This window comes from Calypte anna, chromosome 10 (assembly GCF_003957555.1).
Source record: "Calypte anna isolate BGI_N300 chromosome 10, bCalAnn1_v1.p, whole genome shotgun sequence".
NCBI lineage: Eukaryota > Metazoa > Chordata > Aves > Apodiformes > Trochilidae > Calypte > Calypte anna.
The window spans coordinates 18,280,553-18,306,525 of NC_044256.1; the positions used below are offsets into that span (position 1 = coordinate 18,280,553).

Genomic DNA, 25,973 nt, shown 5'->3' on the forward strand with positions numbered 1-25,973 from the left:
AGTCTCAGCCTCATGGCTTCACTAGGCTCAAGGTTACACTTTTTGAATGTCTTGTATCCCTGACTACTTTTGACTCAAAAGACTACCTAATCTCCCATCTATACAAGAGCCAGGAAACAACTGTTCTGCTCTTCACTCCATCCTTCACATAAAAGATTGTTTCAAATCCTGGTTTTGCACCAGCTCTATCCTGTTTCATGGTCCTCTTAAAACAAACCCAAACATTCAGCCTCACTATCTAATTGACTTCTAAAACCTGGAGAGACTAGGCCAAGCAATCTCTCAGAAAGATCTACTGGGTGAAATGATTTCTGGCTTCTCCCATCTCATACAAATGGTCCTTGCTTCACAGTAACTATCTACTGCTGTTAATAAGCCTCTAGTTCATTAAGCTCAGAGAAAAATTAGATTTTATAAAAGAAACTATCATTATGGGGAAAGAGAGGGAACGAGTTGTTTTTTCAAATTAGAAAGAAGAGCACTCTCTATTAGTTGCTCTAAAAACTGTGACTTGGAATGTTAGCTATAATTATACTGAGTTTTCTGCAGGAATTTCAGAGATGTCCATCCTCTGCTATCAGTTTTCACAAGCTTTTGCAGTAATTCCTCTCTTTAAATTAAGCCTTTTATTGTCCCTCCAAACACACTCCATGGTGGGATAGCTGTTGGGTATTGAAACCATCAGATGAAAGCCAAGATTAAAAGATTAAGTAATGTCTCTACCTTTGCTGAATTATTTTGCCAGAGGCCTTACTCCATGGAGGTACTCATAACCTTACTCAATGTAATAACTTTGCAACTCTTGTCCTTTTCTTTAATGGTAGCAAGCCATCCAGTGGCTGGTGATTTAATATATTAAAGTAAAAAGCACTAATGAAAAATGTAAGGATGTCAAAGTATGATAAAATGATTGGGTCCTTGAGATGACTCTTTCTGTTTGTTTGCTTGTTTTTTTTTTTTTAAGGTGGATGAGTGGATTACTTTGGTATCCAGTCTGTAGAATTAGTTTCAAGTCTTACTAGGTATGCTTTGGAATCCACCACATTGTAGCAACTCATGAAGTTCCAGTACTCAGACCTACTAGTCCAGGATTTACATACAAATAGCTGTAACACTCTAAGAAGTAGCACAGATTCATTAACTCTTCTGCTGCATCTTGTTTGCATAAAAGTCTCTGCAGGTCTGGCAGCAGCGCTGATACCACCGCATGTCTTGGCACAGATTCTTCTCCCGGATCACCCTGCAGTACACTGTCCACTGGTCTCCTGTGCACTTGTAGGTGAGAGCAGCTTTGGACAAGAAAAGAAAGGAGAAACTAGAAGATTAGCCAGAGAACAGCATTGCAGGCGTGATCAAAATCCCTGCAAGTGAGGGAAGGAAGGGCCAAGCTCGCTGTCAGCACTGGAGAGGCAGATGATGTTCTTTCTACCAAAATATCAGCCTCCTGGAAGTGGTTGCTGCAAGGGTGTAGCTGGATGTGAGCAGGGAGCTAAAGCCTCCTCAGGTTGTACATATTTTGTCTCAGTGACAGATGAATAAAACCTCTAGACCCAGATGAATAAAACCTCTAAGGCATGGGCCTAAGTTTAAGTACATGAAGACTACACGGCAGCAGCTGAATAATTTACCTGTCTTGCAAGAACATCTGAGATGTTCTTATGAATCAGAAATGAGACTTTAGGTAATAATAAGACACTGAGCCACAAACAAGGTTAGGGCTCTCATGTTTTAGAGGTCCAAGGTTCCTCACAGGTTGTGAAGTAAGACAGGAAGCATGCAGAGGAAGCAACATGGGGCAGGTGGGTGAGGGAGAGAATAAATCCCCTCTGAATGTGTCTTCACTGGGGGGCACTGGACACAGATGTAAAAGTTAGGTGAGGTGAGCTCCCCAATTCTGAAAATGTAACCCATGATGAAAAATATTCTGGACTGGGGAAAAGGCAGTATGGGTTTTGTACACTACTGGAATTATTTTCCTGTATAATTTTTTGAAAGGCTGCAATTGCAGTGACCAGAGAGTTTTGTTTCAAGATAATCTAATGAGAATTGCTTATAAGCAGGAAGAGCAAAGCGCTCAACAATATATCTTTCTTCTAATATCCAATCACTGTGGTGATTCCAAGCCTGGTTTAGAAACAAAAGAATCCCAAATTACTTGCAGATTACTTTCAGCAGGGACTTGAGCCTCTTCAGTCTTCTAAACATGTGAGCTTTTATTGCTTTGCTCTAAAATATGAATTAGGATGGATTTCTTGTCTCAGTGTATCAAGGGCTTACTTTGCTAATGAAATGTTTTCTTTCACTATGTTCTTAGTGCTAAGATATCTGGGAAGTACTCTCATATGTTCTTAAACAAAAGAGGTTAGAAGCTCCTCAGTATGACTGCACTTGCATGAATAAAATTTCCCATGTTCTTTTAACCATCTGTTAAACTCTGGGAAACAAACTTCAGCTCAGAAGCTTTAAGTCCAGACCTAGTTTAAGTGTTATTAAATACTGGACAGTGCTATTAGAAAATGGTTCTCTATTAATTGGCAGCTCTGGCTTCTCATCTGTATTAAAGGCTTCTTAGCCTAGGATCCTAGTTCTGCTGGGAGGGTGGAGGCTCTTCTTTCTGGTAGGCTCTCAGCAGCATTTTCACCACCAAGCCCCTCATACAGAAAAGTAACAGGAGGCACTGAAGAAGCTGTGCCAGTGTAGCCCATGGCTTGGTTTATCTTCACCTTACTGCTGAAGAAGTGTGAAATGTAAAGATACCAGCCTGGTTCTTGGAGCTGAGGCTGAACACACGGGGTTGAAGTTTGGAAAAAAGTATTTTTTATCACCTTATTAAATTTTAGTACTTAAAAGTATTTATTATCCCCTTACAAACTGAGCAAATATGATGTGGAATCACATGGATTCCCACAATTTGGTATTAACAGAAGCATTCTTAACTAAGGCCATTTCTTAAATACAGTGTCAATGTGTTTCAGGGAACAGGCAGCTTATCCCCATACTCTCATCTCAGCCAGGTACCCAGAGGATGCAGGGAGGGTGAGGAGAAGGACATGGGCAGAAAATCAAAGGGTTCACAGAAAGAGACTGGGTGCTCTCTTGCCTTCCTTAGCAAATTAATTCATCAAATCACATTCTTGTGGCAGCAAACGAAAAGGAAAAAAAAAACAACCAGTGATGCTCTACTTGTCAAGGTCATGTACTTTTCCTGGGGCATGGATTTATAAATTATCATACTTTACACTCACCAAAGCAAGAGTAGGGTCTGGTGGAAAAAGATATGCCTGTCAGCTCCCTCCCTTCTGTGATCAGTCAATCAATCACCCACCATTTCTGTGCTCCTGTTGCTGTCTCAGGTCTATTCACTGCTGAGGGTTCCAGCTTGGGCAAAGTTTGAGGTAGAGACTGATGGATAAGAGAGGACCCATCTACAGTAATTTTTAGTCTAGAGTCTGACTTGGGGAGGGGGGTGTCTCCTAATTTCTGGCCCTGGACAATTCTTTGAAGCCCCAGCTTTATCACACTGGGAACCTGGGCTTTGTCTGGTCCTTAGCAGGTGGCATCTTCCCCCCCAGCACCCTTCACTCACCAAGTCTGGGCGAGGTAATTGTGTTGACATTTATCTTCTCATTGCAGACCTCTTGGTGGCACTGCCTGTAGGCTGCTGGCTTGGAGAGGACAGGGCATTCACTGCCGTGCCGCCCGGTGACTTTGTGCATACATTGGACCACACGTGACTGGAGGCCTTTCCCACAGGTTGAGGAGCACTGGAGGAGAGAAGACACTGAGGCACAGTCCAAGCAAGGAAGCTTCCAAATCACACACACATAAATACACCCGAAAAATCACTCCCAATGTTGAAATGTGCAGCAGACTGGCAGCTCACTACAGTGCTGGGGATGCAACCAATGGGGACATCGTGTCAGCCAGGAACCCCTCATACAGCTCTTGCCTCATGATGGTTTCACAGCTTCAGTGAGTGCTGTGAGCAGAGGAACTGTCCCAGAACATGGAAGGAAGCTGTTGTCTTTCTGTCTGGACTTGCTCAGAGTCCATTTGCACTTACTGCCCCTTTGGATGTCCATGAGGTTCAAGCAGAGATTCAATTCTCTCCATCAACCATAAAGAGACAAAGGTGGAAAACGTACCCTGCCTAATTGTGGGCAGACAACTTCTACCTCCTTCTCCATGAGGGACCCTGTGGCATTGGCTGTATTTGTATAAAAGCCCTTGGATGGTCTAACAAGGCTTCTTTCACCGACAAGATGACCACTGCCAGGCACTGATATAAGATAAAACTCAAGATTACAGCAGAGGATGCAGCTCTTACTGCATGCCCACACCTCTAGAGAGGCTCTGGTCCAGCATACAGGAACACAGGTATTCAAATCCTCACTCTTATCCATTCCTGCTCACTGTCTGGCACTTGTCAGTCCTCGTGGGAGCAATTGCAAACTGTTCTCCATGAGTTTTGGCTTCTATTAACCAGGAGGCCCAGCCTGTTTATATGTTCTCTTTGCTGTCATACAATTGGAGTCCCTACCTCTCCCTCTCTCTTCCTCTGGCCCAGTCACTTGTGATTTACAATGTCCTACTTGCATGCTGTTCAATTTTAATGAAGCAAACACAGTGAGCACAGTGAGGTGCACCAGCTGGAGTTAATCAAAGAACATTGTATTTAAAATAAAGAAACAATGGGTTGCAGGACTTTGGTAAGATTCCTGTTTCTGCTAAAGCCACACACAAGGAAATCACAGGGGAGAGGAGGAGGCGAGGGAAAACTCAGGAGATATAATCAAGATGAGGTCAAAAAGATCATGTTTTCTGTCCTCTATTGTTTCTGAACAAAGTCAGGGCAGTGGAACTCTCTTCATCAAAATCACTATCACCTCAAAGTGGAACTCCTTTGACATGCCAAAACTGAAGAAGCTCAAAAGATGAGCACCACTGAAGCTGGACTGAAGTTCAAGAATGAAGGATGTATGTGCAGCGTGGATGCTTGTAAGGACCCAGGGGCAAAAGAATGCCTGGGCTCATGTAGGTCTTCACCTCTCCCATCTCTGGAGGAGAGCATAGCAAAGATGTGGTCATTTTGTTCTGGAAATCTCAAAAAAGCCCTGTTGCTTTTTGCACACCATCTGATACAAGAAGCATAGCTTTGTTTTGGGCTGAAGTACAGAGGGCTTTTCCTTCCTGTGTGGATCATCAAAGGGACTCACAAAAAATGGCCTCACAATAACAGGACCATGATAAGTAGAGCTGCTTCTGAGAACCCAGTGCAGAAATGCACTTACACAATGTGAACTATTCCCAGGCAGGAGGAGCTGTAGGATCAGTGTGTCCTCTTGTTAAAAATAACAGAGACTCTCTAATTTTATTCTTAAGTATTCACATTAATGACTGTTTCTTAAACAGTTTTCTTGCGTTTTGTTTTTTTTTATTTGGTGGTACTCACCAAATCCATATTTGCTTTTCTCTTAAAATTTCCCCTACATTCCACTTGCATTTTAGTCCTATTCATTCTCTAGGGCTGAATTTGTCCATTTGGAATATTCTCTGGCTCAGATCCCTCCTGGACTTTGCCATGGAGCCATCCTGGTGTGCAGGTTACCTCTGTGTTTCCAGCTATGTAGCCCTCTCCAAGACCCGATTATTGTATTCTGAAGGCAGCAGTTGTGCTGTGTTAAACTTTGACATGTATTTTGGAATATAAATAATTTTTTCCCCTTTACATCCTCCTTATTTCAGCTTATGGTCAATACATTAGTTTTAGACAGATTTTTTTTCTTTGCACTCAAGATTTTCAGATGTTGAAATTACATCAATCACTGTGTATCTATACCTCACCAATGGTATTCAGGACTATGCTAAGTAAGACCTTTACTTGTATGTTCTACAGTGAGCTATTCCAAAAAGCCTTCATTAAAGTCTCTTAATTAAAACCCCTTCATCTCTTGAGCCTCTGCAGTGAGATCTTGTTATTTCATTACTCTTGGGTGTCCCTCTGCTCTTGCCCAGCACTGGGTGCCCTCAGTGACTCCTATCAGTCTGGGAGCCAGTCAGGGATGGCCATTACATTTGGATTTAAAGTTAACATTTTTTCTCCTGATAAATGCAACTATCAGGCCCTTCCACTTCACTAGTCAAGCTCTAAGCCTCAGGATTTCAATGGCACTTTCTGTCTTCAGAGTGCTTTACCAATCTTAATCCTCACAAAACTCTTTGCAAAGGGAGTGAATTGTACAACAAAATGGCTGTTACCTCACAGAATAACCCACCCAGACCATGGGGTTCCTGCACATGATTGTAATATAGTGAGTCTGAAACCTTTGCCTCTGGCTTTTAGGCACTCCCTGTGCTTACAAATGCTCTTAACAGAGGCAGAAAAAAAATTTAAGACAGGAGGAAAGAAGAAAAAAAGTATTTCTGTCATAAGGTGAGTAAGGTTTTTCAGACACCAACATACAAACACTCACCTGCCTTTGTCTGTGTTCCTGTCCTGGTATTTGTTAAGCAGCAAAGAGGGCAAACAATGAAACTTTTTCCACAGACATTGCCAACCCCAATCCTTAGACAAATAACAGCAGAGTTTTTGCCCGAAGCAGTTTTATTCCTTCTCCTGGGAGACTGGGATCATCACCTATGCTATGCAATTAGTTTTTCACAGCCAGGAAGACAGATTTTAACATCTTTCTTGAACTCTTTTGGGCTTGGCAGCTAAAGGAAGGTTGGACATCTGGCTTATTTTAAGACAAAATTTTCAACTTTGTACTTGGATAGTCTCTTTCCTAGGAATTTCAATAGGAAATAGGAATAGATACAAAATACATACAAAAGGGGAATTGTTACTCATGCTGCACTATGAAAAAAAGACATCATTAAAAGAGGCATAAAAACCAAACTCCAACTGAACAGCAAATTCCCATAAATACCTTTCCTCCTATTCTGGAGAGCTAAATGCATTGCTATGGTCTCTCTGCTCCCAAAAATTTATTGACCAAGCAAACATATCCACAGAGCAATTTTAAGATACCTTCTGTGCCCTCTGATACAGGACTCTCAGGAATGAGTTATGAGGAGTTTAAGGAAAGTTGTTGTGGCCTTCTGGCAAACAGAGAAGCTTCCAGACACGAGCTGCCAGAGAGAATGGGCTGCTTGTGGAAGAGTGGGGCAAAGCCACAGTCACAGCCCAGCTCTGGATCCAGCCCCTGTTTGGTTGGTAGAGAATGCTGGGAGGCTCCAGTGCTGCCCAGTGCAACTGCACTGATGGAACTGTTGGTTGGACACTGAACTTCTTGGGTAAACATTGAGTTCTTACACTGGTATTAACAAAAATATACTGAAAACTGGCAAAGCAATGCATTGCAGATGATGATGTAACTCAAGATACACACATGTTGTGATGTCATGATGGAATCAAGTGACCTGTGAACATGGAGGAGCAGTTTTGGAACCTGGTTTGAAGCTCTGTGGATCTCTGCCTCACAACTAAGCTGCTACAGAAGCACTGAGAAAAAAGCCACAAGAAACTCATCCACTCTGGGAGGCTGGGGAATCAGACAAGGAAATAGTTGAACAGAGATGCTGGTGTCAAACAAAGAAGTGTTTCTTTTTTTCCTTCCACCAGGCATCACCAGTGATATCACTATCAGAAAAATGCACATGCAGAATGCATGCAGCTAAACCATAATGCACTCAGCTGACAATATGGCCATTGTAAATGGGAAACCCACCCACATGCAAAGATCAAAGGACTGTTCAGCTCTGTAAAAAAGAGGCAGTTAATGAACAATTCCAAAAAGTTAACCTAATGGGAGCCCTTGTAACTCCCAGTTCAAACACTGCTTGAGAAAGCAAAAGTAATACAAAGATGCCTCCATTCACATTCTTTGGCACTAACATGGCAGCCAGTGGGGATATCCAGAAGGAAATAAACTCACAAATTGTCAAGGCAGCAGCTGCATTCATCAACTTAAAGAAGATTTACTCACTGCAAAACTCCAACCTAAAGACCCAGCTATGATTTTTTTTAACTGGAATGCTATTTCCACCTTAGGATACTGATATGAAAGCTTGAAATCTACCAAAGGTGCTGACAGATGTCTAATTGCTTTAAAAGCAAACGCCTCAGGAGGATACTAGTTATTAAAATAAAATGAATTTACAGTAAGTGCTGAGATCTGTCAGCAACTTCATCAACTCATGATCTACAAAAGATAACCAGAGAAAGAGAGAGGACTCAGAATGACTGAAGCCAGGGCAGGGCTGTTGTTGGGCAGCTGGAGGAATGCATATGAGAGACCAGACCAAAGAATCCCTGTGTTGAAATCATAATGGGGACAGAAAAAGGTACAGATGTACACTACAGAAAGGCTGTGATCCATTCAGGACTGAATGGAGTTATGAAGCATTGCTTATGCCTTGGGTGAGGGCCACTGGCTAGGCAGTGAATCACTCAGACCAGGGGTCACCTTTCAAAATGTCACTTTTCTAACTTGTGAGGTTTTCTTCTCTTTTGTAAGAGACTTGCTTTTTCCAGCAGAAGGTCATAGCATCCCGTCAGCCAATCCTGAATGTACTCCAATGTTTAGAAGGCTGATCTGTTGGAGGGAGATCTAGTTCAAGATAACTAAGCTCATAACTAAGCTGAAGGCAAGATTTTTTTTATTTTTTTTTCCTTTACTCATCAGTCTGCAGTCATTTGATGTTTAAAGATACTGGTTTGTCCCCAATTTGCTGAAAGCTGCTGAAGCCAAGGATAACACTATGGCTAAAGCTCCAATATTCAGAGATAGCATCATGCTTTCCTGACCTCAGAGTTCAAGTATTTCAAGGCGTTAGGATAGGGTTGAGCATTTTTACCCCCAGGGGTCTTATTTCTTGCCTCCATGAAAGGCAGAAAGAAAGCAAGACAAGTTCTTATTAATAACATTTGAACACAGCATCCAAGATGAATGACAAATGTCCTGTAATTGCTCCGTGCCTGAGACCTTAACAGTATACATGTGTGTGCTCTGAAAGTCAGCACACCTCAACATCAGGTTTTCTGTGAGTATTACTAATTTAAAGTCTGCAGTTCTAGCTGAAAAGCACCATACAGTATGTTTGCAGAAACACCAGGTCAACTTTCACCATGGAATCATGCTAAAGAAAGAAATTTCTGTCTTTCTAGTGATAAGATCTAATTAGCCCAAAGCAAACTGTAAGCTGTTTTTCAAGCTTCCTCTTCTTTTCTTACTTTTTTTTTTCTTCTTCTTCTTTTTGAACCTCAGACCTATAAAGAGAACATATCTGGTCTTGCATACAACAACCTTTCATTTGGAAACTTTTGTGGAATGACTGATTTGTTTAATTTAGCCAAGAAAAAAATGCATACCCTCCTGACTCAGTAGAGGAAGAAACAATAAATTATAGCAGAAAATGCTCATGGCTGATGTGACAGTATCTTAGAAGGAGAAGAGAGAAGCAATATTTGCAAAGTGCCTACAGCTGCACTTTCAAACTGCATGACCCCAGGGAACAAGACCTGACCAGTATACCCAGCACATCTCACTGCATAATTAAGCTTGACTTTGCTGTGCTGAAAAGTTGCATTGTGTACAGAGAGTTCAGAGATTAAGAGCTGAATGCCTGAATATTCTGGGTACTGACAGTGCCCCTAAGTACTTGTTCAATGCAGCCCAGGTGGATGCTAATGAGGAAATGTCATTTAATTCATTATAGCAATCAGGCAGAATTTCCTTCTCACAAGCTTTCAAATTGGATTTCAAGAACAGGATCAAGCAGAGATGTGAAATGATCCAGTGAACTGATCCAGTACTGCCTGCAGTGTGCTATATTCTAGCATGGCCCCTGTAGCACATGTGCAAGCTTTTGATCTGTGGGAGGTACAAAGTGGAAAAACTCCATGGCTGGTTCCATCTGTAGGACTTGCAAGGAAATGATACTCACTGCTGCTGCAGATGTTAGCCAGGAATGAGTATCTTGGGAGCTGAAGCACCACTAAACACATATTTTAGTTATTAATCAGTTAATGATCAATGCTACCTAAATGCAATTTATTAAAAATAGTAATTAAACCAAGGACTCCATTGGGAGTACTTCAGCAAGAGGCTGCTCATCTCTGTCACTTCAGTCCTGCCTGAGCATTCTCTAGACAGGGAGCTAGAGAGCTTTGAAAAGTATGGTGCTGAACTAACACTGATTTATTCTCTTTGCACAACCAAATAAAGGAACAGCAGCATGTTGATACTAATTACTCTTCAAAAATATTCTGGAAAATTGTCACCTTAATGCCTCAGTAGTCATTATAAATACCAAAAGGCTACTGGAAAGATGGCAAAATTATAGGCATCCCTCCAAGTGATACAGATTGCATGCTGTAAGGATTCAAGGAGCAAAAAAACCCATCTTCAGATGTGTAGTACAAACTTTAAAATAATGTTCAGATTTTTAAAAACATGATCCTAAATGTTGTAACTTCTCCAAGTAACTTAGAAAAAATGGATGCTGATATTTGAACAGACTTGTCTTTCATGCTTTCTCCTTTTTCACATTAAAAAAAAAAGTAACCTTGTCATGATGGAATACCATTTCCAATCCACTGATCTTAGTGGGAGGCTTTCATTCTCCATTAAAAAAAAAGAAAAAAAAAAAAAAGAAAAAACCCACTTAATGAACTAAGCTTTTAAATAAAAAATATCAAAAAGGAAAAGTTATTCTTACAATTATTAGGATGACTGGAGGCTGTATTGGAACACGAGACAGTAGCACTGTGACAGAATGTGCTCCACTTCAAACAGAACACTGATGAATCTGGCCTTTTTTTTGCAGCATATTCTCCTTTCCTAAGCATCCATCAACATGATTTGTATGGTGGATGTTCCCAGAAACTCCAGCAGAGATGAGCTGTGCAAATTGTTGTGCAAACAAGGAGCAGTCACTGCCTCAAAGGCATGAGCAGGACTTGGTTGTTGTCTCTTCCAGTCCCTAGGGAAATGCCAGGGCCAGCATTGTAGTCAGCATCTCTTGGCTTCCATGCTTGGGTTCCAACTGCAGCTGCATCAACTGGGAGTGAGCACAAGTTTAGACAGAGGCTCAACCTTGGGTTTGTGCCTTTATTCAATATTTACACCTCTGACCACAGATAAAGATATTTCACAGATCTGGGGACAAAGAATCAAAGAGTAAAAGGGCTGGGATTCATCTCACTGAACCAGCTCTGCTTAGATGCTCTGAGTTTTTTCCCTCACACAGAAATCTATTTTATTCCATGCATTTCCTCAACAGAGGCTAAAACAAAGGTGATGGTTTTAGCTCATGACAACTCCAAAGTGTACCCTTCTGCTTTAGAAATGCAAAGCAATGGCTTTCCATCTTCCTTCCTAAAGGGCTGCATGAAGTTTTTACCAGGATACTGGCAACAAGCTTCCCAAACTCAGGAGTATCTCTGGCTGACAGGATAAATTTTGGGCCATTTGCTCTCATCCTCTGGAGCAAGGGGTATTTTGGGAATAGCTGTTGGCAAGAAAAGCTGTGGTGTGTACCTCACTGATCATGTGCCTGAGGAACACAGCATGGGGAACCACAACTTAGAGCATAGGAGCAGGAGTTAGGAACAGGACATTGATGCTCTGGCTTCTGGTCAAGGCCAGGACCAGAGAAGCAGAAAGTTTGAATACTGCACCTTGTTGGTTACTGTCCTGACCAGTTCAGCTCTGCCCCTTTCTGGAGAACAACTGCATCAGTGAGGCCTGCAGACAATCTCCCAACATCAGTTCCAGCTACAGTGCTGAGTGCTCACAAGCAGCAATAAATCATGAAGCTGTTTGCTGAGCCAAAGTGAGTAAGGAGCAGGAAGGGGTCAACTGTGATGTGTGACTGCAGCTTTGAGTGACCATCCTTCCTGGGGAGTTTCCCCTTCAGTTCTACAAGAGAAGTTATTTTCTCCAAGGTAGAAGAAGATGAACTTGGTAATGACCTTTATGAAGAATTAGCAAGTTGTCCATAGTTTATCATAAACAGATGGAGGGTCAAGTCATGAATTTGTAATGAATGTTAGAACAAAGAACAGTTTGCTTCCATGTTTACAACAGCTTTGAATATACCTCTCGAAGCACAGCTGTCCTTGATTTGCTCTTCTTATCAAGTAATGTGAATTAATCATTAAAAGTGAGGCATATAGTAGATTTTGTTGATGTTCCCAAACATTTGGAACTCAGAAAACATGCCTTCCTGGCACTGGAAGGTTGTAGAATGTTCTTTGGAAGAAAAAAATCCTGAAAAAACTACCCCAACATGTTTTTTGGTGTGCTGCAAGGTTAGAGGTTTTATCTCTTAGAGAATACAATCTACTGTAATCCTGCCAAAATGATTAATTTGCAATTACAAAATCCTTGTTACCACCCATAGTGATGAATTACTGCTGATGCAGTACAAAACACCTCAATGTCTGGCATAAGCCCAGTATTTTTCTTATAGGAAATTAGATTTTTTTTTCCTCCTTATTGTTAATATTCTCCTGGGATGAGAGCCCATAGCCAGCATTTCATAGGCTGAGCAAAATACTGCAAAGAAATTGGCAACTATTGATGTCCAGGGAGGGCAGGTGGCTATAGGTAATTTTTCAGATGTGTTTTATCACTACTGACACTATTTGGCAACAAGAATATTATTTAACATCACGTTTTGCCAAGCTGATCCTTACTAGTGCTTTCCAGTTCCTGGACTGTGCAGTCTTTCTGAATCCAGTAAAAGTTGTGCCAGGTGGTTATATGAGATGTAAAGTGGTAGAAAAGGATTTCTTCTCCACTTCTCCTAGTTGAAGCTCAGCTTGACATTCCACATATTTCTGTTTTCACCTAAAAGCATAAATCTGTGATGGTTCCTACACAAGAGCCAAAGATCCTGCACAGTCAGATCCTGAGCTGGCAGTGGTGTTACTGCAATAACTTAAGTGGCTGAATTAATCTGGATTTGCACAAATGGAAGAGAGGACTGATATCTGACCCACTGTGCTGAGTGAGATCTTTGGCTTGGGGCCAGTAGGGAAGGATGACAGAGAGTTACCCTGGATTTACACTGGGCTTTCTGATTAATACAGGCCTTAGCATTTACAGAACATCTACTGCAACTGCAAAGAAAAAATATGGCAAATCCAATATATTAGAAAGCTTCTATGTACTTTTCTTTGAAAAATCTTTTCATTGAGATATGTAATATAATAGGCTAATCAGCTAAATTGTTGCCTGAGGGACAGAGGTTGCATGTTTAAAGCTGAAAATGCACCCTTGTGAAAGGCAGCACTAATGATGGAGCTGGTGGGTCTTCCTTGTAATTCTACCTTCCTTGATATAATAACAGTTAAATGGAGAATAGAAAAAATAAAATAATAATAAAAAAAAGAAACTGGGAACTCTGAACAATTCTGTGCTTTTGGCTTGAAATACAATCCTTGAGGACAGAAACAGAGTATGTCAAGGCACATAAAATAATGAAACAATTAAGTAAAACTGGAAATGAAGAAAAATCCATAAAAATCTTGTGGAGAATTGCTCCTGCTATATAATCTTCCTCTTCAGTTATTCCTTGGCAGAGTCCAAAAGCCAAGTGGAGACAAAGAACTCAAAACCCCACAGCCTTGGCCTGTACATTTGCACCTGAGTGCTTTCCCTGCTCCGTTATTACTTGAGCAGGAGGGGAGCGAGCTGAGGACACAGGAGGAGGAAGCCTGGAGTAGCTAAAAAGCAGCACCCAAGGCTGTTCACCTTGAAGCACAGAAGATCATTGTCACCACACCACAGACATCAAGGTTGAATCTCCTCTGCTACAAGGAGAGGCTGAAGGAGCTGGGATTGTTCAGCCTCAAGAAGAGAAGACTCCAGGGGGGACCTTAGAGCTGCCTTCCAATACCCAAAGGGAACCTACAAGAAGGCTGCAGAGGAACTTTTCATAAGAGTGTTCAGCAATAGAACAAGGGGAAATGGATTTAAACTGAAGGAGAAGAGGTTTATACTGGGTATTAGGAAAATATTCTTTAGTGTAAGGGTGCTGAGAAGCTGGAGCAGATTGCCCAGAGAAGCTGTGGCTGCCACCTCCCTGGAGATATTCAAGGCCAGGTTGGATGAGGCCCTGAACAACCTTGTCTGGATGAGGTGTCCCCTCCATGGCAGGGAGGTTGGAGTAAATGATCTCTAAGGTCCCTTCCAACCTCAGCCATCCTCTGATTCCCTGTTGAATCCCCCCATGGTTTGGGATAGATGTTTCCCACCATGGAGGCATCAAGGTGAAGCCAGAGCCTCAGAGCTGAGCCCTCCAAGCACAGCCTGGAGCAGGGGAGGGGGGTGCTGGCAAACTCAGGCTCCTGCTGCCCCTCCTGGAGAGCTGCAGACAAAAAGACACATTCTGCTCACTCCTTGCCTGCATTCTTCACAGGAATGTAATCCTTGACATCCAGTTTGTCAGTAAAATGCAGTTTGTCATTAAAAGAATCAACTACTGTCTTGCTAAAGCATCAAGAGGCAGATTTGCTACAGCCCAGGAGTCTGAGGCAAGCGTTGGGAAACTGAGCAACCCGTGTTTGTTCTTCTGAGCAGCACAGCTACAACAAAAATGTAAAAATGTTTCCAGGCACTAGAACATTTAACAGCTCGGATTTCAAACAAGGAGGAACTATTTCAAAGTAGAAAGAGCCTATGAGATGTTTGTTTCTTTAACTGAACACAAACTGGATGTGGAATTTCCTTTTGGAAGGAATGGCTGAATGGGAGATTGCTTGGATTCCCATTTGTATATTGCATCATATATAAAAAAGGATGATATAATGAATTGTAATTCTGAAGAATCCAGGCAGAAATTTAAAAATGACTTCAGGTTAACACCTTCAGTGGGTCTCTTGCTGTGCACTTTGTATTCCTTCAAGGTTCAAAGACCTCCAGGCCAGGAATGTTTTGTTTATGTACTCATGATACCAATGCTGCATTTGTGTTAAATGCTAAAAATAATAGTTATAACCCTTTAATATAAGGGGTTTAAAAGAGAAGGTGAAGGAGTGCAGTGAAGTTTAAGAGTGCAGTGAAGGAATAGCAGTGGCAATGGAGGTTACACATGGTTACTGCTCACAGTAGACAGTCTGTTAAGCTCAAGTAACTGGACTAACAAAGGTAGATTCAAAGATATTTAAAATAACTTTCCAGACCTGGCCCTATGTGTTTGCAAAGTGAACTGGATATGCTGGTTCCTCATATAACACTTGAAATACGCTTCAAATACACTGGGAATAGTCAAATATCACAGCCAAGACTGCCTGTTAAGTCTGCTCAATTAGCTCCACAGCTACATAATATGCAGTGAGGACCACCTGCTAATAGCCTGGCAAAAATGCAACAAAAGTTCTTCAGAGCATGGACAGGCAAGGGCTACAGAGTGGTTGGTAAGGCCAGTGGAGAAGGTGGGTGAAGGTTAAGATGAGCATGGCTGTGCCTCCAGCCCTCACCTTTTCTCCACAAAGTGGATCCAGGATATTAGAACATAAAACCACAACTTGTCCGGAATAGATTTGGAGCTTTTACTGCTGCCCACATTTAAATCTGCAACAGAATCTATGATCTTATACAGGATAACCATGTCCAGTGCTGTCAGGCACCAAGCCAGTTACTTACACAGGGATGGGAGCAACTTAGGAAGTGATGTGTTTCCTCATGCACACAGTCCATGTAGTTTATAGTCTAATAATAATATTAAAATAACAGTCTGCCATAACCACCCAAAGAGCCTGCTCTATTTTCAAGTTGTATCAGGACTCAACTTTTTAAATGAGGTTTTGCTTCTTTCTTACATGACTTCCTGGTATCTTCAAATGAGCTTGGTTTGGAGAAATTAAGGACAAGAGGCCAAGTCACCAGGCAAGCTGTTTGCACAGAAAGCCTCAAAGCTCCTTATTTTAACCTGTGTTAATAATGACCAGTGTTAGTTAAATCTTGCTTCCCTGATGACTGTTAACAAATGCATTAATTGCAAAAAGTTGCTGTTTGCTCTGAGATCAATTTGTATTAGTACAAAAAAAGTTTCCATCTTAGTCAGCACAAAGCTCTCTCATGGTGATTTTTACAGCCCTGCCAACAAATGCTTTACAATGGAATTTTACCCTGAAAGTATAACTTTAAAAGAGTTCACTCTAAGTGTGGCAGACTTCATGTTGCTTCTTAAAGGTTGAACTGTTTTAAGCTGGACAATATCAAAGAGGAGTTGCTGATAGCTGATAAGGCTCAACCCCTATGTGTGAGTCCTGCATGAAAGCTTTTGGATCCTCAGGATGAAAATCCTTCACTCAGGATTTGCAAAGAGTTGAACTCCACACCAAGCATTTCAGCCACCTGGGTTTCTGGGACAGTACATTTACTTCAAAGAATTTCATCTACCCCTGCCCTTTACCAGCAATCCAGTGGTGCCTTTTGTTTATTCCTCGACTCAAGAGAATAAGAATCAAATTGTGTGATCTAAGTGTCCAGTCAGCATTAACCAATATGTCTAGAATTTTTGATGCTCACTATGAACCAAATCTAAGTCCAAGAACATCCTGCTGGACTCACACAGGGTGAAATTCTTGGGAAGCAGAGAGCTGGCACAAGCTTTCTGCAGACAGAAGCAGGCAATAGATGAAGCACATAAGGTTTTGTGCCCTTCTGCACAGGGAGGATCCTGAGCTTGAGTTAAGAATTGCAAATAACAAGTGATTTTGCACTGATCCTGTCCTAGTCACATGCAGACACTAAATCCATCAACAACACTATTTGCTGTGACCAGTGCATGACTGCAGCCTTTCTAGCAGTGAGCCAACATCTTTATCAGATTGGACTTGCAATCCATGTAATCAGTCAATACACAATTAGTTCATGTTCCTCCCTATAAAGAGAATCCGGGTCAACTTGCATGCCAAAATGTTTTAAAATTCCACAAATAAATAAATAATGTTATTTCACCTGTTAACACACAGGAACTGTTTGTTTTGGCCAGCTTGCATGGACTCTGTGTGCCAGGGTATGAATAAAATAATGTTCAACACTCTAAACATTCTGTGATACGAATTCCTGGCTCAGCATAAATACAGACCTTTTGTATACTGCAAGCTCCTAATGCATTCTCCAGCCCTGACACCATTAAATTCATGTATCTATGACAGAGTATATCTATAAATATCTGTAATTCTTAATAATAATATAAAAATATGTAATTGCAGATAAGCCAGTTTGCCCATCATGGGCCTCTGTCTTACTGGATTTTCCTTGCTAGAGTTTGGGTTTTTGGAAAGCAAAATGCAACTACTGTATCCCAGTGGTTTCTGCACATGTTGTACATTCCAGAACACAAACAAGGTTTTCTGTTTAGAGAACAGTACAGTTACAAATATAAGATAAAGCCAATCTGGAATATAATATTCCTGGGAAATTTTACTTTTTTATGCAAACATGAAGCCAGTAATGTAAAGGATGCTTAACGAACAGCACTGGCAAAGGCTGAGCTTCTCACACTGCCAAGCCTCCTTCCCAAGCAAAACTACCTGTTACTTTAAGGTCAGAATGCAAATACAGGGTAGGCTCTGCTTTGATTTAATCCACTGCATTTGGGGATTAATTCCACTGATGTCACCAGAGAAACCAAGTTCAGACAGGCTTAAGTGAAGGTAAAATCCAGCCCTGAGGAAGGGACTGATGGTTTTGGCTTTCTTTCCTATCAGATGGTTGGAATGCATCTAGGGCTGGACTATGCTGAGTAGGTCTCAGACTTGCCTGAAATTCAGCTGCACAGCTCTAGTTTTGCACCTGTGGTAATGAAATCCTGTCCTGTCAGACTGCATGCAGGATCACATGAGGCAGAGGAACAGAACTCAGTTCTAAGTGCTCTCTGTTACCATCTGGTTCTGTGTGAGTCTCCCAGGACTTCCCCATGTTTAACCCCAGTACTATTTAGTTTACCAACAGCTCTCCCAGACCTTCAGATTTATCACTTGGGATAAGAAAATGAAGGTTCAGATCTCTTCTCAGCTCCGTATTTATGCTTTGAGGGAAACAGAACTCCCATCACAGCCCCTTTGCACAACTTCCCTGTTTCTCAGTGACAAGGTTTTTAACTTTCTTAGGGCATGGGTCACCTCCTTAGTGTCCTGCACTGCTGGAAGATGCTGCTTATGAACTCTTTTCTGTAGACTCCCATCTGCTGTTCAGAACTGTTCAGAGTTTGCTTTTGGAAATACAGAAAGCAGTTTTAGCATCCTTTATAAAGTAGCTTTTTGACACCAAGAGCCCACCTGTGGTGCTGAATCTCATGCAGGTTTTGCCTTTGGGTGGTTAAAATCAGTGCTCATCTCTACCCTGTTTGGAATACACCTCTCTAACACTTCCTGTGTCACATCCACAAGCCTACGTTGCCATGTTTGGATTATAAACAGCAAAATGGGAAAGCTGAAATCCCAGCAAAATCTCCAGCCAAACCCAGTTCAAATCTCTCTTCCCAAATACCTAAACTGCAGACTAACACAGACAGCCCACTGAAGCAAAGCTCACTGAACAAATCATTTTGTAGTGTTCACTGTTACCTTCGACCAATCTCCTGTTTTCCACTCGTAACAGCCTGTGTGATCCTCACACTCTTCCTCATCTCTTGGCCTGGTGGCTGCATCACATTTTCCTTGAGAATTTGTGCATGTCACTGTTCTCTTCTGGATCCCCTTGCCACAGTCTGCTGAGCACTGGAAAACAATAAGAAATGGGTTTTTTTGTTACATGATGCCTAGAAATGATAATTTTTATCCTGGTAAAAAAGAAAAAGCTAAAAGGAAAAGCTGATTTTATGAACACAGAGGGAAACCAATAACCCCAAGATTTTCACCCAATAATCTAAGACCCTTTCAAGCATAACTGATTAACTTGAAAAGCATGATATCTACTTGTGAAATACTGCACTTATGAAAAAAAGCAGTTCTGAAAATCAATCTTATTTGAAAAATATCAGCTGGCATTTTGCTAGAATCGGTGTTACAGATGAAAAAAGCAACCACTCAATCTTCTATTTTAGAGCTCATCATTCATACTGGAAAAAGGCACACTAAGATTTACAACACAGAAAAATCCTTTAATGTATCATGGGAGTAAAGTGATGGCAGTAGATGCCTTTTTAAACAACAGTAGATTAAGACAATTATTACAAATAAATTTCTGCAGTACAGTTGGTACCACAGCCATGTCACAGTTCTCACACATGTTCTCATGTGACACACAGCACACAACCTTCACTATTTTTCTGTTTTTTTGCCACACCCTCATTACTGTGTGAATTCCAAAGAACTTCAGATGCACAAAGGGAAGCTCAGTAGAGGTGTTACTCAGTGAGCCACAGTGTTGTGATCACCTTCCAACCTTGGCTAGGGAGATTGGTGCAGACATCAGCAGGGATGCAAGACAGGATTCTCAACACCCAGGGCATAAGCAGGAACTGTCTGAATCCTTGGGGAAAGCAGCAGGCCACTAGAGCTGATAGAATCAGTTGCTGAAGGAAGACCTGATTCAAGAGTTTGAACAAACATCCATGCAAGTAAACACAAATTGTCCATGAATGTTTTTGTGCTTGGGCACTGTAGAGATAACTTCTGAAGGGCAGGGATATCTGGTCACCTTTCCAGTGGTTGGCTGGGAATTCAGTTTTACTGGAGAATTTGTCTCCATTTCGTTTGCTGTACTAGGTGGGAAGAGGACACTGGTAGGACTGAAAAGGAGAATTTCTGTTCTGAATAACCAGTTCTGTAACAGAGTAAACAGATCTGCTGATGCTGCCACAGCACCCACGTGAATGCCACCACACAACAGCAGGCTCCTCATTTCCATGCCACTGCAGTGGTTAAGGGCTGGAAATTTTCTGGAAGAGCCACTGGGGACAGGTGGGTGGAAAAATGATCTGTGTACCAACTGAGATAAAAACAAACCTCCCCAAGCATGTCAAGTTCTCTGCTTTGGGGGATCAGCATGGAAAAGACAGTTGATTTGACACTGAATAAATAGTGAAGATATGAGATATTCTGTGAGGTCTTTTGAACGTATTCCAAGAAGCTTCTCCATCCAGGGGGTCTATGCTGGAAACAAGTGTCAGCTTGATATAAATTACATCAAATGGACAAATCTCAGCATGCCTGTCTAACTGCCTTGAAAACACAATCCAGGCAGTTCTGACCTGCTGGCCTTGTTAAGGACATGAGTGACAAGCGTTTATGAGCTGGCAAGCAAACAGACATGCCTTTAAATACTTCAGAGCACTACAAAGTGACTTCTTGAAAATCTGGGAAACCTTCCACTTAATTTACTATGTGCTGCTCATGGTGTGACCTCCTCACGGATGTAACATCTTTGTAACAAGCACAATTGTGTAGTTCTGCTAGGTACTGGGATGAATTCTTCCAGGCTATGCAAAAATTCCAGAAACTGCTCTGCTGGAATCCTCAGAGCACAAGACTTGCCAGAGATCCCAGGCTGGAGCTCCCAAAATGGTACCTTAAAGCCACAAATTTGCCCCAAGTTGTATAGACTTTCCCAAATTATATATCATTTTCCACAGTCCTCAAGGGTGGACTCCTTAGGGTTGCACTCATTCATCTCAAACTACAAAGCACAATATATAAAATCTTTCAAATGGTCCAATTTACTCAAAGTAAATCAAACTGAAGTGGGAGTATTTTTCACAGTAGGAGAAATCTCTAGGTGGGTTTTACAAGCAAGTCTGGGAAAAACACCAACTGTTTGTTCTTCCCACAAGCTTTTAAGTCATTCACAGATTAATACTGCATACACTTTCCTAGACAAAACAGCATTTGCAAAAGGTTTCCAACAGATCTTTGGTGGTCGCATATAAATCACCCTCTTTAAGAGGGTTTTTTCTTTCTTCAAGTCCTCTGTCTTCATGAAGAATTTCTTAACAGAGATTTTACAGAGATTCCACAGCAGAGCTGTACACTAAATACTATGCACAGTTTGTGGGTGTCAAGCTGAGATCATCAGGTCTTATTTTATTAACATATTACTTCATCAAATCCCACAAGGCTTTGTAAAGGAGTAACCCAACTTCTCAGTTAAGATCCAGCTCCTTTACTTGAAGGATGTCCATACTTCTTTATATTCTAGTTCCCTAGCAGTAAAAACATTCGCCTCTTTCTGACAGTCTCTATTTTTGTCATTAAAAATGGGTTCAGCAGTACTTTGTCCAAAACAATCTTAAGTGTTTGGCAATAAAAGGGGAACTTAATTTTTTCCACAGTGAAGATTGTATTGGAATTTGCTTTAAAAACACAGATTTTGATTGGAGACCAGACATCAATATGGTCAACAGTTATTTTGTTGTATAACCAAAAAGTTCAAAAACATACATGAGAAATTGGATTTATGAATTTATACCACTACTGTAATATTTATTCCACAACATCAGGTAAAAATATTAGGGATTAAATTGATTACCACTGACGAAAGACCTGGGTATGAGAAAGGCTCAAACTGGCAGCATCAAATGTGTCCTGAAGTCAACTCTGCTATGTAACAACAAAAATGTGCCAGAACAAGAAAGAATTTAAAATCACAAATGGGCAACTACAGACACAACAAATTTAGCAAAGGAAAAGTAAACCAGTTATTGGAAAAATTAACTAAAAATATTATGTATTTGCAAATGATTCATGTGGTCACAGATATGGAAGATTTCCACTCTGGAAAAAGTCTTCTGTAACTTCATTTGTTCCATTTCATAAAAGGAGAGAGATGTACTTGGGATTGTTAACAAAAGGCCCCATGTAAAACAAGTAGGAACTGCACTATAAGAGTCTCAGCTATAAACAGCTCAGCTGGTTCTGCTATAAGAAATAAAGCAGGGCATCATCTGAAGGGGTTGCTTCTAGAGCACACAAAGTGCCTATGAGACAAATTATGAAAACTTTTGTGTGTTTCTCCACATCTTTTAAAATGGAAGAACTCAGAATGAAAATGCACCTCATGCATTAGTGAAGAGATACAACATCCTACTGAAAGGAAACACTCCTCTCACTTAACTATCACCTCACTTGCCAAACAAAGATTTGGGGTACAACAGGTTGACAATGGAATCACATTGTGTTTGTTAAGAGACACTGTTCCCCAGTGCAAAGTCCCTTGTACCCTGCTTTCCTGTGACTCTGAAGTACATTTCTAACAGTAGTATTTTGCAAAAGCTCTTTGACAATGTTTTAAACAGGAGCTATTTTAAAATAGAGATGAGTAGCAAGGAAAGATCCTGCCCACAGAAATGATTGTTGCCAGTCTGGAACGAGATGGGTAGAGCTGTAAGCACTGTACCAAGACTGAAAGGAACTTCTCATCAGGCAGATGAGCCTTGCAGATACAAAATTACAAGTAAGATGGACATCCTGTTAGGACTGCTAATCACAAGGTCCAGACAAAGTTGTCCTGCCTTTGGTGAGTCCTGGCCATGAATCCTAGGCATACTCCCAGTTCACTCTGTGGCTAAACAAACCACAGGCTGTGTAAACCACACATCATTTATATATGAAATGCATTAAGAGTATCTGAGAATAATTTCTTAACTCTCTGCAACTATGTGGAGATACACCTCTTATACAAAGAATTGACCAGTTTTCCCATGTTCCTGGTATTACACAAAAGAAGGCTGGACAAAGCCCAAATATTGTACATTCTCTGTAACATGCAAATGCTTGATACATTTGGTATTTGTTCCACACTGCATTTCAACGGAGCTAGAAGCCCTGACTGGTCAGTCAAATGTTTTTCCTTGCTGGTCAGAGTTTTCAGATGGAAAGATGTAGTTATTAGAGCACGATATCTAAATACCAGCCTAATGACTCATTGGGCATGGAATACAAACCTCAGTTCCAAACTGATCATCTCAATACATGACAGTCCTACCCAGTGCCCCAGCAGTGCAAGGCACTGAACATGCTGACTGTGACCGCACGCTTCATTTTAAGCATTGAGCTGGACAAGGGCCACTTGTGTGCAGTCTGGCTCCCTTCTGGAATCAAGGTCCTACCTTTGACCACTCTGAAGCTTCCCAGATAGAAAGGCAGTCCCGTCCTTCACAGCTCTGTACAGCAGTGGGTTTGTTGCCAAGGCAGTAAAGGTCTCTTGTGTTCACATAGGTGCCATTCTGCAGCTGATAAACACAAGTCACTTCCCGGTGCTGGACTCCTTTCTCACAAGTAGCAGAGCAGGGACTCCAATGGCCAGTCACCCACCTGGGAAGGAGCCAGAGAAGGAATGTTAAAAAGATGATGGGATCAAACATTATGCTTAAAAAACAGTGAGAAATAGGCAACTTTTCTTAGTTGTGTGTGGGTTCTTCAGGGGTGCTGTTTGGCTGTCACACTGGTGGGAGCTGAAGAGTGTAAAGCAGAAAGATGTTGGTACAGAAGTGAATATCCACTCCTGTCTCCATGCCTGAAAGATTCACAATCTCTGCATAGCTTCCTTTACCTCCCAGTTTCTACCAGTGTGTCTGCATTTTTCTTCCCCAGACAAAGCCAGACTTGCCTGCAGATTATCCTGTCCCACAAATATTGTCACAGTTCAGAGGTAGCTGGGCAAACCACTGGGCAGAGACCCTGCAGAGTCTGTGTACACACTGGGATGGTGCTGCCTAGGGAGGAATGACTTTTTTTTCTAAAGACAAGCAGCATCCATCTCTACACTTCCTGCAATCTGTCAGTGAGGAACATGTTCTCTGTAATTACAGGCATTCCTGGATGGAGTGAAAGATTGGAACAGTAACTGTGGAGGCACCTAGCACCAGAAGGCTATCAGGCCTTTCTCATCAGGTAATTGACCTTCTAGCCTGTTATTTAGGACTGTCATCTAGATTAGTATCCTTATACCATGAATCTTTTACTTATCATTCAATCCTGGATTGTCTGTTACCAGTGACAATAAGACTTTCCAAAATCAAAAGTCTACTTGTAAATACTATTTCATTATGATGAAAGATAACTCATCCAGGTAGAGCATCATATGTGTGATTTCTTTTGAATTTGCTGCCTAATTTCTCCTAAATGAATCAAACATTTCCCATCTTCCCCTTCCTGAACAGAGAAAACTCTATTTTTCACAATCTGTAGACATATCTTCACTTGGTGCAACAGTCATGAGTTCATTTGGCAAATGCTATGACTGATGAGCTGGTGTGCCAGCCCTGGTGGCCGTATTGACAGTGAAGGCAGAAGCCATTGGGTTTGAGCAGGACAGGATGGGGTGGGCTGGTGTGTGTGTCTTCTCTGGAACAGGGCCCTGCCTGAATGTTTCTGTGCATGAAAGCAGTTGACACATCTGTGAATTTCCATCAGCCAAACCAGCTGGCAAGACACCAAACCTGTTTCTCTGGGCAGTGGTTTTTGGTGCATCTCTGTGGCTGAGTGCTCTGTATTTTGCTTACAGAATAGGAAAATGTCAGCTGGGTAATCAAATACCAGGACTGAAAGACTGACAAAAACAGCCTTGAAGTGTAGAAGTTGGTGTTGGTGAAAATGAACATCCAGGCTCCCTTGGTATCAGCTGGGCCTACCCAACCAGAACAAATGTAGGTATCTGGCTGGGTGAAGGAACTGCTCAACACGGGCATGGACTTTGCTTTATGAGCTGAATGGGAGTCACAGGGCAAGGAATGGTTTCTGTGCAGGCTCCACTGAACTAATACTCACTTCAGAACTGTATTCTCACTGTGATCTACAGCTACTGGCAGAAGAAAAAGGGAAAGGGACTGAAAGCAAAGGAGAAAGATAAAAAATATATTCCTGGCAGAGACTGTGAGCTTGTATTTAGGATGGGCAGCATGCAGTATGCCAGCTACTTCCAAGATGCCTTAAGGACTCAGGTTATGATTTTCCTTCCAGGAAGGAAATTTCCTTTACTTATTTTTGTTATTGCTCTTGTGGAGGGAGAAATCACCTGGTTTCCATCCTGTTCTAGTTAGTGTTGCTCAAGCCCAGATGTGACAGAGTGTAACTGGAAAACTAGCACAGAAAAAACTCAAATATTACCATCATCACGAAAAGAATGATTGCACAGGGCATGAGCCAAAACCCAGGGATTCAATACTAAGCTGTCCCTGTGGTGAAAACACAGTCTCCAGCTTTGTTGTTAGAGTGACATCTGTATGGCTAGATTCAGATCCTGATCCATTACACCCATCCCTGATCCGAGCTCAATGGTTACAAGTAAGGTGAAGCTGTTCCATGAGGGATCTCTGAAACCTCAGAGCCCACTCCTTCCTACTTGTGACAACTGCAGCTAACATGGAATCAAAATACTTATAAATTAAAGGCTATTTTAAAGTGGTGGTTTCAGTTTCATATCCAAGAGACAAGTGACAGATTAAATGTTTGAATAATAATAATAATATCAGTAAAGCAGGCTATTTTCAAAGGCATCAAGGGGATGATAACTCTGACCACAAAACTTCATCTCCTAAGTGAAAGCTCTGCTTGGTTCAATGGCTTGTTAAAATGATCTGGCAAACAAGTAAATCTGAGCCCCATGTGCAGTACTGGCAGCACTCTGAGCTTCTCCCACAGTTCTTCTGAAGCCTCCTCAGGCAGCTGAAAATATGACTTTAGTGTCTTCATGAGACAAAATCACTGCAACTGTATTTCAACAAGATTGTTCTCAATCAAACTGGAAAGAAAAGGGATTTATGGATAAAGTGATTAAACATGAAAATTCCTGCCAGTTTCCTATTTGGTAAAGGAATGTGCAGCAAGGTAATAGCATAATTACTATTGGCAAGTAATATATACAACAGGGAAGAAAAATGTGATGTACAAATAGTATCACATTATGGTTACTATTAAATTATACTACAGACAGATTTTCCTCTGTACACAGCCATTACACCTTCTGAACACACCTGGATGTGTTTAAGAATAAGACCTACTTTTGATATTA

General features: G+C 41.4%; 1 protein-coding gene across 1 annotated transcript in view; it reads right to left on the minus strand.

Moving 5' to 3' along the window:
* Positions 1 to 749: 749 nt before the first annotated feature.
* The window catches only part of ADAMTS17 (ADAM metallopeptidase with thrombospondin type 1 motif 17), a 168,812-nt gene continuing 143,588 nt past the window's right edge, over positions 750 to 25,973 (minus strand). The window contains exons 20-23 of the mRNA XM_030456917.1: positions 23,071 to 23,275; positions 18,590 to 18,742; positions 3,587 to 3,764; positions 750 to 1,289 (exon numbers count right to left, since the gene is read on the minus strand). Of these exons, the coding sequence (XP_030312777.1) occupies positions 1,138 to 1,289; positions 3,587 to 3,764; positions 18,590 to 18,742; positions 23,071 to 23,275 (688 nt within the window). The 3' untranslated portion in view covers positions 750 to 1,137. The remainder of the gene's footprint in view (positions 1,290 to 3,586; positions 3,765 to 18,589; positions 18,743 to 23,070; positions 23,276 to 25,973) is intronic.